Source organism: Aspergillus undulatus (assembly GCF_047715775.1).
Source record: "Aspergillus undulatus strain CBS 261.88 unplaced genomic scaffold BDV17scaffold_1, whole genome shotgun sequence".
Taxonomy (NCBI): domain Eukaryota; kingdom Fungi; phylum Ascomycota; class Eurotiomycetes; order Eurotiales; family Aspergillaceae; genus Aspergillus; species Aspergillus undulatus.
The window spans coordinates 53,440-65,709 of record NW_027396605.1 but is presented as its reverse complement, the minus strand read 5'-3'; the positions used below and the strand labels follow the sequence as shown (position 1 = coordinate 65,709).

The 12,270-nt window shown below is 50.9% G+C and overlaps 7 protein-coding genes across 7 annotated transcripts; 3 read left to right on the top strand and 4 right to left on the bottom strand.

Annotated features, from left to right (window-relative positions):
• Window positions 1-10: 10 nt before the first annotated feature.
• BDV17DRAFT_248314 (uncharacterized protein) lies at window positions 11-784 on the top strand. The gene has a single exon (XM_073756085.1). It carries the CDS (start codon window positions 222-224, stop codon window positions 441-443), a length of 222 nt encoding a protein of 73 aa, XP_073620928.1. The 5' UTR covers window positions 11-221; the 3' UTR covers window positions 444-784.
• A 14-nt stretch (window positions 785-798) lies between these two features.
• On the bottom strand, window positions 799-1,596 carry BDV17DRAFT_248313 (uncharacterized protein). Its single transcript, XM_073756084.1, has one exon. It carries the CDS (start codon window positions 1,479-1,481, stop codon window positions 1,125-1,127), a length of 357 nt encoding a protein of 118 aa, XP_073620927.1. The 5' UTR covers window positions 1,482-1,596; the 3' UTR covers window positions 799-1,124.
• A 530-nt stretch (window positions 1,597-2,126) lies between these two features.
• Window positions 2,127-3,430, top strand: BDV17DRAFT_296882 (uncharacterized protein; the record flags this gene model as incomplete). Its single annotated transcript, XM_073763399.1, has 3 exons — window positions 2,127-2,542; window positions 2,602-2,679; window positions 2,740-3,430. 3 exons carry the CDS (start codon window positions 2,127-2,129, stop codon window positions 3,428-3,430), a joined length of 1,185 nt encoding a protein of 394 aa, XP_073620926.1.
• Window positions 3,431-4,018: 588 nt separating this feature from the next.
• BDV17DRAFT_285832 (uncharacterized protein) lies at window positions 4,019-4,468 on the bottom strand (the record flags this gene model as incomplete). The annotated part of the gene is made up of 1 exon (XM_073760779.1): window positions 4,019-4,468. One exon carries the CDS (start codon window positions 4,466-4,468, stop codon window positions 4,019-4,021), a length of 450 nt encoding a protein of 149 aa, XP_073620925.1.
• A 203-nt stretch (window positions 4,469-4,671) lies between these two features.
• BDV17DRAFT_248310 (putative ATP-dependent RNA helicase DBP6) lies at window positions 4,672-7,417 on the bottom strand. The gene has a single exon (XM_073756083.1). The coding sequence runs from the start codon at window positions 7,375-7,377 to the stop codon at window positions 4,804-4,806; it is 2,574 nt and encodes an 857-aa protein (XP_073620924.1). The 5' UTR covers window positions 7,378-7,417; the 3' UTR covers window positions 4,672-4,803.
• An 80-nt stretch (window positions 7,418-7,497) lies between these two features.
• BDV17DRAFT_239 (phosphatidylinositol N-acetylglucosaminyltransferase subunit A/GPI3) lies at window positions 7,498-9,479 on the top strand. The gene is made up of 5 exons (XM_073755913.1): window positions 7,498-7,715; window positions 7,770-7,801; window positions 7,854-7,888; window positions 7,940-8,328; window positions 8,381-9,479. Exons 1-5 carry the CDS (start codon window positions 7,699-7,701, stop codon window positions 9,387-9,389), a joined length of 1,482 nt encoding a protein of 493 aa, XP_073620923.1. The 5' UTR covers window positions 7,498-7,698; the 3' UTR covers window positions 9,390-9,479.
• Window positions 9,480-10,584: 1,105 nt separating this feature from the next.
• On the bottom strand, window positions 10,585-11,941 carry BDV17DRAFT_248297 (ADP-ribosylation factor family protein). Its single transcript, XM_073756082.1, has 2 exons — window positions 11,631-11,941; window positions 10,585-11,570 (listed from the first exon to the last, which is right to left on the bottom strand). Exons 1-2 carry the CDS (start codon window positions 11,677-11,679, stop codon window positions 10,777-10,779), a joined length of 843 nt encoding a protein of 280 aa, XP_073620922.1. The 5' UTR covers window positions 11,680-11,941; the 3' UTR covers window positions 10,585-10,776.
• Window positions 11,942-12,270: the final 329 nt, after the last annotated feature.

Genomic DNA, 12,270 nt, shown 5'->3' with positions numbered 1-12,270 from the left:
GCGCCTACAGCGTCTCCTTGGGTTTTCATTAGCCCCATGCCAGAGCATACTCCAGGAAGTCGCCTCAGCCTTTCTTTCTAGACCAATCGTCTACCGTCCCATCTTTGGTCTCATCCTCACTCTCGTCATCGGAGTAGAAGCCCCTCCACCCCTCAAGTACATCAGTATATTCTTCTGCTGTCGGATAGGACGGGCTAGACGCGGGCGGGCTCAGAGAATCCATGATCGTGATTCTCCGGCGGGGAGATGAAATAGGGCTGGACTCTGGATCGGGCTTAGGCTGTGCCTTGAGCTTAGGTGGGCGCTCCTCGACGTCATCGACGTCATCGACAAGAAGGTCGCCGATCTGGTCTACTACTCTGTTTATGGTGCTTTGTGCTTGTGCGTTGGATTCTGATGGTTGTAGTGCCCCAGTTGTCTTCCCATTCGGAGGAGGAACGTGAGTTGGTCGTTGATAATTTGCTGCGGTGTGGCGGATATGATCTATATGGACGATGTTCAGCCAGATCTTGGTTCAGAAAAACGGTTCACTGTCTTTCCAGATAGAAGTCCGGTATGTCCTGGATGAGTTCGGACTGTCGTTTATCGTAATCTGAGATTTCCGTCTCATGGCCGGGGTTAGTGAGCATTCGAATGCGGTAAGGAGTCCTGAAGCATGCAGAAGTAGATCGTTTGCGAACTTTGTCGGCGCTTGTAGTCGGGGTTGGGATGGAGGTCGAGATTTGGGTTAGTGCTAGATGGGATTCCGGACGCTGTAATATTACGCTTATGGCGAGGCTCTTCACCTAGGCGAGTGCCGGCGCGAGGGCTTGCAATGAGCTGCGACTTTTCTAGCTCGCTTAAGAGCTGTGGACAGCTGTGAGCTGATTTGGAGTACCCACTCTAGCGATTCTTCATGACGGTGGCTCAGTGCTTCCTCAAGGATCTGGAACAGTGTTGGGTGATCGGTAAGAACACCGCTCACGGGTTCGGCTCAAGAGCGCTATGCGGAGGTTCCGCAGATACCCTAAATCTGTAAAGACTCGCGAGATGATACATGCTTCGCGCCTGTTTTGCTGAGGTCGTACGGCATCACTGGCGGGAGCATGACCTGTCTCAGGGTATGACCACATTCCCTGAAGCGATCATAGACCTTGTACTCCCTCCTTCACATCCTGCTGAAGGTTTTGTGGATACCCCGGGTACCAATCGACGATGAGATCTAGATGGTCTCCTGTTTCCCGCTTGATCATCCGGAAGATATGGCTGATGATGTACGGATTCAAGCGCTTGTGAGTGGTGCACAGGGTTGCGGTGGGTACAGAGGTTCTTGAGGGTGAGAAGATTGACATCTTCTTGCAATGTGCTGAAGGGAATCTTCTGATGGCATCCTGTATTTCATCGTTGGTGAATTGTTCGTAGTAGGGAAAGACGTCTAGTGGAGGGTCTGTGGCCAGGACTCTGATTAGCGCTTTCAAATTGGCTTCACTAATGTCAGGCATCGAGAGGATATTGCTGGCTTCTTAGGAGCATTAGAGAGCTCCATCCGGGCATTTTACAGGTCTCTTTTCGCAGTATATCATCGGGATATTGACTGCTTTCGCACTATCTTGCGGCGGTTGTAAAGGGTATGAGGAGAAAAAAAGGTGGCGAACATCCTTGCGCAGATCTAGAAAGCTGACTTTATTTGTCTGACTCATTGTTCTGTCTAGCTCTAGCTCGTTTGATCTCTTTGAAGAGATGTTCTGATGGTGAAAAAGGTCATTGTGCGTTTGTTCGGCCCCAAGCAGCCGGCTCAAAGGAGACATGGCGGGATGACCTAGGACTGGTTCTTTCATGGATATTCCAGGTATGATAGTTGTTTCAGCTCTGTCGCATACTGCTGACCTGGTAGTATTGTGGTAAGAGCAGGAGGTCTTGACATTGGCGCTTGGAGTTAGTCTTTGTAAGAGGAAGGAAGAGGAAGGAGCGCAGAGTGACCGCATCACGCGCCTCAACTTCTCCAACCATCCCTGCCCAGCTCTGTCTATCCTCACTCTCACTCTCAATCTAATCTCGCTCTCAACTCTCCATCTTTACTTTTCATAATTGGCAATCGTCCTAACCTCGTCATGGTCAGCCACCGTATCCTTCGTCCCAGGCCTCAAATGGAGACGCCACTGCCTTATACATCTTCACCATGGGGCCTCTTATGCGAAGATGTTCGCCTCGTCTTTAAAAGTGCTTGGTATATACCAAGCCTGATGCTGCCCTGGAAGCCTGCCAACGGCGGCCGTTTCAATGAGTTGTACCTGTCCTGGAACAATATCGGAAACCTACTTTTCCAGCTCATTTTAAGTTTGATGCAGCTGCTCTTTCTTCTATCGATACCTATCTGTTTTGCTCTCATGGTCCCGCTTTCCTGGGTCTGCATCTACATAGGCTGTTGTTTATTGGCCAACAAGGCACTTTGCGATCAATTCCTCAATAAAGGATCCGAACTCTTGGTCTCAGAGTACCCTCCGCAACAACCTCCCGAGCTTGAGAACGAGCATTGGGTCTTCATTAATGGTATTGCTTGTGGGCGAGTACACTTACGGAAGTCTGGAAGAGCCGAGAAGGTGCTAATATCTTGGTTTGTAGCCGGACATGGATGCAGCAGAATATCGATCGCCTGGGCCATACCTTCGGGAGGAAAGTCACCGGCGTGCACAATCCCTCGTATGTCCCAGGCTTCGCTAGTCATGGCTTATTGTTGAAATACTAAGCCAGATCTCCCAGGACCGGACTTGTATTCGATATCATCCAATGCCTGATTCAGAGAGACTTTTCTTATGCAACCCAGGATGTCCGGGACGGGTATGCCCATCTCAGAGCTGCCCTATTGAACCCCGACTACACCAAGGTAGTTTTGATAGCGCACAGTCAAGGAGCAATCGAGTCAGGTCTAATTGTAGATTGGCTGCTTGACGAAATACATCAAGGCTGTCTCCGCAAACTCGAGATCTATACCTTCGGCAATGCCGCCAACCATTTCAACAACCCGTTCAGATCAACCCCGGACCCGCAGTTCGGTGCAACAAATAACAGTACCATTCTGCACATTGAGCACTATGTCAACTCGAAAGACTTTGTGGGGCGCTGGGGGGTATTGAACTTTGCCGATATACCAAACCGTTTTATGGGCAGAGTGTTTGTCAGAGAAGGTTCTGGCCATATGTTCAACCAGCACTACCTGGGCACAATGTTCCCGCTTGCAAATGATCTTACGGCTAGCAAGGATAATGAATTTATGCAGACGGAGGTAGGTTTCCCAGAATACGAGGGAACTGATCACTCTCCGCCACCCCGGGCCAGGATCGGATCCCTCAGTCGATTATGGACGTACCGCAACGGCGGTGGTTCAGCAGACCGGCGTATAACTTTACATCGTGCTAGGTCACCGGCACTGGCACCAGAGACACTCAACTGATTTCATGGGGTTTTTTGGTGTTCAGATCCATGGGCAGTTTCATATTCTTACTCTTCTAGAATGCTTTGCCTAACGACGCGCCTACAGTCGTTCTTTGATAGCGCCTTTGATTGTCGTTATTGCTCATGTTTTTTATGTATAGAGAGGACAAAGAAATTGATATTCGTTCCAGGTAGAATCCCAAAAAACGAGTCAAGATTGGAACAAATCTTCAAAAAGATTAGAAGCCAAGCGGTGAAAAGTGAAAGAAATAAGTAGACATCGTGACAACATAAAGATCAAACAGGCCCATATACACAATTAAACGCCAGGGCCGTAGCCAGCCCAACCAGGAAGTCCTCATACTGCTGCTTCCTCACCGTCCTCCCCTTCTTATCCACCCTCCAAACCCTCCACCCGACCTGTGCCCAAATATCAAGCTGCCGTATAAGGTGCGAACTCGGCCACACCTCCATCTTCAAATTGATAAACTGGCTTCAGCATCACATCCACGATCCACACTGTTCCCCTTTACATCCTTAGAGACGGAGACTTGAACCTTTGCCTCCTTCTCCCTCTTCTCCCTCCGATGCTCCTCCTCCAACTCCCTCAACGAGAAACTCCCCTCAACCTCCTCGGCGCAACCCGCTCAATAAAATCAGAGATCTCAGCAAAATACTTCAGCAGATCCTGCGTCTGACAGTCCTTGAGCTGAATGACCTTGCGGTTGCTGTCTGTGCCGGGAAGGCCCGATATGGACACGCTGGTAGTAGTCGCTGATGAGTCCGCGGCCATGGTCGTAAGAAGAACTGCAATGGCGTTTGCCAATTTAAGTTGCGTCTCGTCAAGAGCTTCTGCCTTCGTGCTGAGGAAAAGACCCGGGATGATTGCCGTCACCGGGCTTGGGCTTGTTTGGACTATGGTCTGAGTTGGGGGTTTGCCGTCTTCCTTGGCCCTATTGTCTTTGAATCTGGCTGCGGACTTGACGGGAAGGATAGGTGGTGAATCGAACGCGGTTTCGTCCATGTCCTGGGCGTGGTTTTTGGGCGTTCTGGTCATGCTCGGGCCAGGGTCGCAGGGCGAATGGGGGCTTTGCCCTTGTCTTTGGTGGTGATAGTTGTCATTGTTTCTAGATGTTGAGGATGTATGGATCAGAGGAAAAGGAAGTGCTTTTGAAAGGAGGTCTTAGGTAGTCAGTTGTAGAGTTTAGGATCGCAGATCCGGCTTGAGGGCCGCGTGTCAAGTCTTCGAAGTTTACTCCTGGCTACGCAACGTGGATATTTCAGAAAGTTCCAGGGCGTATGAAGGATGACTGGTTTGCGAAAGCATTTCCTCGCCGAGCGATGAGTGGATTGGATAACTCTATATAAATGTGACGGAATATAATAGCCTTCCTAATGCGCACCTTTCTTTGTCCCAACGGCTTTGACTTCCTTCTCGAGGACGTCCAAAGCAGCTGCGTACCTAGACTTAACCTCTTTCATGTTGTTAAGCTTGATAGGAACCCTTTCAATCTTTGTAGCCCTAGTGATCTTGTCGTCAGCGCCCTTGGAGATCTCGTTCGTGAACCATCTACCCTCTCTATGAGCAACAAGAGTCCATGCTGATCCTTCCTTGCCTGCTCGCGCTGTACGGCCGACACGGTGCACGTATGTTGTAATGCTGGCGGGGACGTCGTAATTGATGACGTGTGATAAAGACTGGAGGTCTAAACCACGCGATGCACGATCCGTGGCAATGATAATGGAAAGCTTGCCCTGGCGATAAGCACTGAGCGTTTTGCGGGAGGCTGAAGATTTATTGGATTTGATGATGGTGCCGATTAAGCCAGATAGTGATGGTTCTAGTAACGCTAGAAGACGAGAGAGACGTGAGGCTGATTCAGATGATTTGGTGAAGACCAGCACTGTATTCCGTAGAGGTGGGCCGTTCGACGAAGTCTTGGTTGGCTCCTCGGCTTCGGAGTCAGATTCCGAGCTACTGTCGGATGAGTCTGAGGATGAGTCTGATTCCTCGCTTGAGGAACTATCTTCCGAGGTATCAGAGCCGGAGTCAGATCCAGACTCGGAATCTTCTGAGCTGGACTCTTTAGAAGAAGAGTCGTCTGAGCTTGTCTCATCCGAACTAGTTCCTTCCGAGCTGGTTTCATCGGATTCGGATGCTGCAGGTCTTAAAGCCTTCGCAGACGATGAGACAACAAGCTTGATTTCGTCCAAGAGAAGGCGCAAAAGATACAATGGCTTCTGCGCTCCATCGCCAACAGCGACCGAGTATTCTTTGAGTGTCGTTGGGAGGGTAAACCTTTCATCTGCAGAGGCAATCACCCCGCTCTCATCCCCTGTGGCACCTCGGTCAGCCCCAACGATGACCAATTGAGGGTTAGCAAGCCGAAGTGAGTTGAGCTTTGAGATGTCCCGGGTCATCGTAGCACTGAGAATCACCTTCCTAGGCTCCTTTACCTGCAAAGGTAGGCCAAGGTCTGCCAAAAACTGTCCAGTTGAGCCAAAGGCTCCGCAAGCCTTGCGCGCGTCTAATGAGTTCATAACGACATTGACCCACTCCTGGAAGCTCTCATTGAGCAATCTGTCAGCCTCATCAATAACGAGCCATTGAAGATGTTTCAAGGTAAAGCCTCTTGTATAGCGAAGGTGGTCCACAAGACGACCGGGCGTGCAAATAAGTATATCCACATTGGGCTCTACCTTATGGACGTATCCCGGTAGTGTTTCGCCCAAGTCGGTCGTATTAGCGATGTAGTCCTGAAGACTAAATTCGGTCCATTCGTCTGCTGTCAACTGCGCTTTCTGCCGTAATTCGACATCAGTCGGACTGTAGACTTGATCAGCGCGCATCAGCGTTCGCTGCTCATCCTTGATCGCAACGTTTCCCACGGCAGACCCGACATGCAGACCCGTCCCTGCCGTGCAAAATTCACAAGCCTCTCGAGCTTGTTTGACCAATTCCCGAGTCGGTACCACTATAAGTCCTCTCAACCTAGGAGCTGGAATCTGCTCTAATTCGGTAACAAGAGGAAGGACATAGGAAAGTGTCTTTCCCGAACCGGTAGCCGCTGATACACAAAGGTCTCCAGAGTGGCCGTTTGGTCCCTTTAGAAGGAGAGGAATAACGGCGGACTGGACAGCAAAGGCCTCTTTGTAACCATTCTGTGAGAGGACGCGAAGAAGCTTGGGCTCTATTCCTAGGTCAGAGAATTTGGTTCTCGTCTCTGCCGATGTCCTCAAAGGGTTAGCCAGCCAAGCTGGAAGCGAGGAATAAGTAGGCTTTTCAGCTTCTTCCAGAACGGGTGCTGGCTGAGGAATTGGCGCCAATCCCTGCGCTACGACGGGTTCGGCGGCATTCTCGTCCTTAGCAGGGGTTTCCTCTTGATATCCTCTCTCCGCTGCTGCTTCTTTTACCTTCGCGGATCTTTCAAATTTCGATAAGATACCTGCAAACTTGTTCTTTGTTCGACTCGAATGGCCATCCTCCGCTGTCCGATCCGTAGTTTGCAAACGCCTGTGTTTTTTCGCCTTTGGAGAATTTTTGCTGTTGTTCTCCTTCAAACCCGCAGCCTCCTCATCTGCGTCACTATCTCCAGGAGGAGAATCTCGTTTCTCCGATCTTGATTTCTTCTTCTTCGTTTTGATGCCGGCGTCACTTGCTGGTCTCGTTTTATCACTGATCGGCGAAACAGCACTTTTCTTCTTGGTCGATTTCTTCGAATCGGTCGAGTCCTTCGGGGGCTTATCAACGGTGACCGAGCCGGATATTTCTTTCTTCTTGCTTTTCCTATCAGAGACGGGTGTATCTGACTCGTTCCGGTCTTTCTTCGATTTTTTGGTCGGGGTAGATGAAGAGAGGGTGGAGCCATCGAGATCTCTCTTCCTCTTGTGGGATTTCTTTCCGCTCGTGGGAGGAGACGCGTTTTTCATTGAGTCATCATGGCTACCTGAGCGATCACCGGCCATGATCGAGGTAGTTCCGGCGCGAATGCCCGGGTTAAGCAGCTGGTCGCAGCTTCTCGTAGTCTCAAAAAAGCTTCTTCCAAATTATTTTAGCGGGGAATAAATCTGGCAGAATTCACACCGCCTGGACACCGCCAGGGTCTGGACTCTTGCAGATCGTCAACAGCATCAAGGCAAGCGTGTCTCCTTTTACAGCAATGCATCATTGTTGACTGCCATCGCTGCGTGCAAGATGGACAGCAATTGGCCTCTAGAGCTGTCACAATCTGAGTGATATGTTGAGACCGCTGCAACTATAAGGCCTCGGCTGTCATCATCGCCAACATGCCCTACAACATTGCGTAAGTCCTCCGAAGCTTGGCCGAGACACTATGTATGCTAACTATATCCCCCAGCATGGTCAGTGACTTTTTCTTCCCCCAACCAGGTTGGTCGCAAATACCCATAGCGCTTGCAAGGTAGATTACTGACCTTTGCAGGTGGGGTCGAAAGTCACATTTACCAATTGTCGACGGTAAGGTGCCCATGTTGTTCCCTATATTGATAGATGCTCACTGTATGCTAGAAACTCATCGACCGCGGGCACAAAGTTATCATCATAACTCATGCCTATAAAGGTCGAACGGGTGTCCGGTACCTAACCAATGGACTCAAAGTGTACCATGTGCCATTTCTGGTCATCTACCGAGAGACGACTATGCCAACAGTCTTTTCCTTTTTCCCGATCTTTCGGAACATCGTGATTCGAGAACAAATTCAGATTGTCCACGGGCATCAAAGCTTGAGCAGTTTCTGTCACGAGGCAATTCTGCATGCGCGGACAATGGGCCTGCGGACTGCATTTACCGACCACTCGTTATTCGGATTCGCCGACGCAGGGTCGATTCTGACCAACAAATTACTGAAGTTCACATTGAGTGATGTTGATCATGTCATTTGTGTCAGTCATACTTGGTAAGCTCAAACGCTCGAGAAGCGCAGACTGAATCGTGCTGATGTCACCCAGCAAGGAAAACACCGTGCTTCGAGCATCATTAGACCCATTGATGGTCTCTGTCATTCCCAACGCCGTTGTGGCGGAGAATTTCCGACCGATACACGCCACTGCGCGGTCAAATGAACGGCAGTCTGGCGTTGCACCACAGATTCAGCCTCCTCCAAGGCCAATCGGTCCGAACGACATCATCACCATCGTTGTCATTTCGCGTCTCTTTTACAACAAGGGCACTGACCTCCTAATCGCTGCCATACCGCGAATCCTTGCATCCCACCCGAATGTACGGTTTATCATTGCCGGTTCCGGGCCCAAGGCCATCGACCTGGAGCAAATGCTAGAACGAAATGTCCTGCAAGACAAAGTAGAAATGATCGGTGCTATTCGACATGAGGAAGTCCGCGATGTTATGGTAAGAGGTCACATTTATCTCCACCCCAGTTTGACTGAAGCGTTCGGAACTGTCATTGTTGAGGCCGCTAGTTGCGGGCTATACGTGGTGTGTACGCGTGTCGGTGGCATTCCCGAAGTGCTCCCTCAACATATGACGACTTTTGCGAAGCCAGAGGAAGACGACATAGTGCTGGCTACCAGCAAAGCGATCAGCGCATTACGATCCAACAAAGTTCGTACAGAACGATTTCACGACCAGGTGAAAGTTATGTACTCATGGACCGATGTAGCGCGTCGTACGGAGCGTGTATACAAGGGTATCTCGGGAGATATCAGTCCGCAAGAATTCTACGGGTATTATCCAGGGGAAATCCAGGAAGCCGGCGACAGGGTCCGCAACTTCAGTTTAATCGACCGATTGAAGCGATATTATGGCTGCGGAGTCTGGGCAGGAAAGCTTTTTTGCCTCTGCGTTGTGATCGACTTTCTCCTCTACACCTTTCTCGAAATGTGGTTTCCCCGAGCGAACATTGACATCGCCCGGAGCTGGCCGAAGAAGCTCAATGAGGCAAACGGCAACGGCAACGGCACAAAAGGCGAAAAAGAGCGTCTCGGGTTGATCTCATAACACTGCATTTCCTAGTTTGCACTTTCCTTCCTACGGCCGCAGTCACGATGATACCCATTATACTCAAGTCATGTTATTGTACACTCTTATGCTAATATCATTATTGAAATAACATTCATCTCATAAGTCGCAGATTTTAATCACCATTTCAATCAAGCCCTCTGGTCCTGAGGACCCCCATGACTTCCCCCAGAAGCAGTCGGCTTCTTAGCGAGATGCTGATCCGTCCTCGTCCCAAACTCATCATTAACCCCCTTCACAGCCCCCTCAATCCCACCGCCGGGATTCTTCCTATGTGCCTGCCCATCATGTCGCAATTCCGCGCTCGTCTGGCCCGACCCAGGGTGTCCGGCCCGCTGGTGCACATCCTTTGACGTCGCGCCGGTCAGCGTCGACTCGGCCGTCGTCCGCACGCCTTCCTTTCCGTGGCTGCGGAGGACGTTGGGGTTATCGCCTTGTTCCCCGGAGTGGTCGATTGGGTTTGGTTGGAAGGAGCTGCTTGCGGGGGCGGTGCCGGGGGGGTGTGTCTCTAGGTGGAAGTCTGGGGCGTGGTCGGCGGGGGTGGCTTTTGTGCCGATGGAGTGCTGTGGTTGGGTTGGTGTTAGTCATTCGACTCCAAGTCAAGATGCATGTGGCGGTAGGACGTATGGTAAGGCGCACCTTGTCTGCTTCAAGGGGACCATGAGGTTGCTGATTTGGTCCGGTTCCCTGCTTGCCGGGCTGGAAGAAGCCTTGTTGGTTGTTTGGGGGGTTGCTGATGTGGCTCATTGTGGTCGTGGTAGTAAATGTTCTATTTGTTCTGGAGTTCTCGGAAGGAGGGAGTTTGCTGGGGCAGAGATAGATGAGTTAATGGTTTCTTGGTTCTGGAATGCCATTCTCGAGAGCTGGATGGGCAGTTATATACCAAGTACTGTATTCTGCGTAGCCCTAATGAGTTGATTGGACGTGACGTCAAGCGGTCGTGGTTGACTTCATTATCAGATCATACAACAACTCATAGCTCTGGTTACACAATTCGGTAGACTCTTGGCGCATACGATGACTTCAGCTTGTGTTCTGGTCTGTGGGCTTCTGGGCACGCCGGGGTGACGTTGGCATGATGGTACCGTGGTAGGTGAATTGGACGGATCAGGAGCAAGGCGCTCGGGCAACCGTGGCCGAACTAAGCATTGGTATGAATTTATTTGTTAGGGGATAGTATTTGTAGCGTGTTGGATTAGGATATACTTGAGTTGTATTCTTCATGAATTGAAGAGAATCGGGACATGACGAACTGTCTAGGTATCTTCGCAGCAGAACAAAAAAGGACAACCCCCAGCGCCAAACAGGATATTATGCAACAGAAAATGCTATAAACCGAGAACCAACAGTAAGACTGTCGAGCATTTCACCTCATCACAGGTGGCCTTCCTTCTTTGTTCCACTTTACCCGACTTTGAACCCATTCGACGGCCTCTTGTACCCCAGATCCCATAAGCGCGCTGATAGGTAATACGCGACTATCGCGCACAACACCACCCGTCTCCCCCTCGAATACCTTCCGCACAAAACCCTCTTTTATCCGGACAACCTCCACGGAATCTTCTCTGTCCTGTTTGTTCGCAAGCACGAGGATAGGCACGCCTGCAACATCGGCATTGCGAAGCACAGATTCTAGAACCTGGCGGCACTCGTCTAATCGACCAAAATCACTGCCGGGGGCGTTAATGCCAGCTATTTGTTCGGTGAAAGAGGTCCCGCTGTCATCTTCGGCGTCGCCGTCAGCGTCGGTGTCACCATCGGTATCCCGTTTCGCCGGCAGTCTCCCCGACCCAAACCCCTGTCCTGAAACTGATGGTTTCCTGGAACTGCCTGCGGCCGCCGTCGCTGATGAAGAAGGAAGTCGTGTGATGTCGGGATTCTGACCGACGTCCGTACTATCCACCACGAAGACGATCGCGTGACAGCTGGAGTAGTAGCTCTGCCACAGGTTCCGCATTGATATTTGTCCCCCGACATCCCAGATTTTCAAGTACATATCCGGTAAGGATATCGTGCTGACATTTTGGCCAACGGTAGGCACAGTTTTGCCAGGATTGGGTGCGGGCGTGCCTTCTGGGCGAGGCTGAAAGAGGGCTTTAATCTGAGTGAGGAGCGTGGTCTTGCCTGCGTTGTCTAGGCCGAGGAGGAGGACGGAATACTCTAGTAGACGAAATTGACGTTAGCAAAGATGTGGACGGCTACTGCTAGCCTGCGACATACCCTCTTTGCTCGTGGCGTACATATAGAGGGACTTGGCTAGATGGTACATCTTGTATCAGCAGGCAGTCTGCCAGCCCGCTCGTAGTTCCGGCGGCGCAGCCTCAGGATAGCGATTACAGCGGATGTGAAGAGCGGTCGCGTGAGAGAATCATGGCAACAAGGGAGCCACTTATTGTGTCCTTCCGGTGTTCGTATGTTACTTGCTTCTCGAAGGACGGGGACAGCTCAGGGCCTCAGGCCAACGCGTCAGCCTTGTCCGTATCGGGAAGGCACGTCTCATAGCTGACTAATGCCAGCCCTGAGCCCTACCTTCCTATTTTAGCAACAAACCCCGCGGTAAGTGATTTGTAAGCGCAAAAACAGTGACTTCATTCTTACTCTCTGGCGATCCTTTGCTGCAAGACCACCGGCAACGACGGCTTCGAGGCCGCTGTTCAGCTGAATCGCATTGCTTAGTATAGACGAAAAAGCAAATCTACAACGGCCACCATGATTCGAGGGCGATGGGACGATGTCGTACTTGTCCCCCATGACAGTCCGGAACAGTCGCGGCTCGCTGGAAGCTTCCCACTCTTGTGGTCCGTGGTCCGGGCTCCCACCAAACCCGAATCCAGTCCTCGGACTCCTCAAATGCCTGTCA

Coding starts and splice junctions, on each gene's coding strand:
- BDV17DRAFT_239 (XM_073755913.1), top strand. Junction 7,802..7,853: donor CTTTTTCTTCCCCCAACCAG/GTTGGTCGCAAA, acceptor TGACCTTTGCAG/GTGGGGTCGAAAGTCACATT. Junction 7,889..7,939: donor ACATTTACCAATTGTCGACG/GTAAGGTGCCCA, acceptor ACTGTATGCTAG/AAACTCATCGACCGCGGGCA.
- BDV17DRAFT_248297 (XM_073756082.1), bottom strand. CDS start 11,679: ATGTACCATCTAGCCAAGTCCCTCTATATGTACGCCACGAGCAAAGAG. Junction 11,571..11,630: donor GTACGCCACGAGCAAAGAGG/GTATGTCGCAGG, acceptor TTCGTCTACTAG/AGTATTCCGTCCTCCTCCTC.
- BDV17DRAFT_248313 (XM_073756084.1), bottom strand. CDS start 1,481: ATGCCTGACATTAGTGAAGCCAATTTGAAAGCGCTAATCAGAGTCCTG.
- BDV17DRAFT_248310 (XM_073756083.1), bottom strand. CDS start 7,377: ATGGCCGGTGATCGCTCAGGTAGCCATGATGACTCAATGAAAAACGCG.
- BDV17DRAFT_248314 (XM_073756085.1), top strand. CDS start 222: ATGATCGTGATTCTCCGGCGGGGAGATGAAATAGGGCTGGACTCTGGA.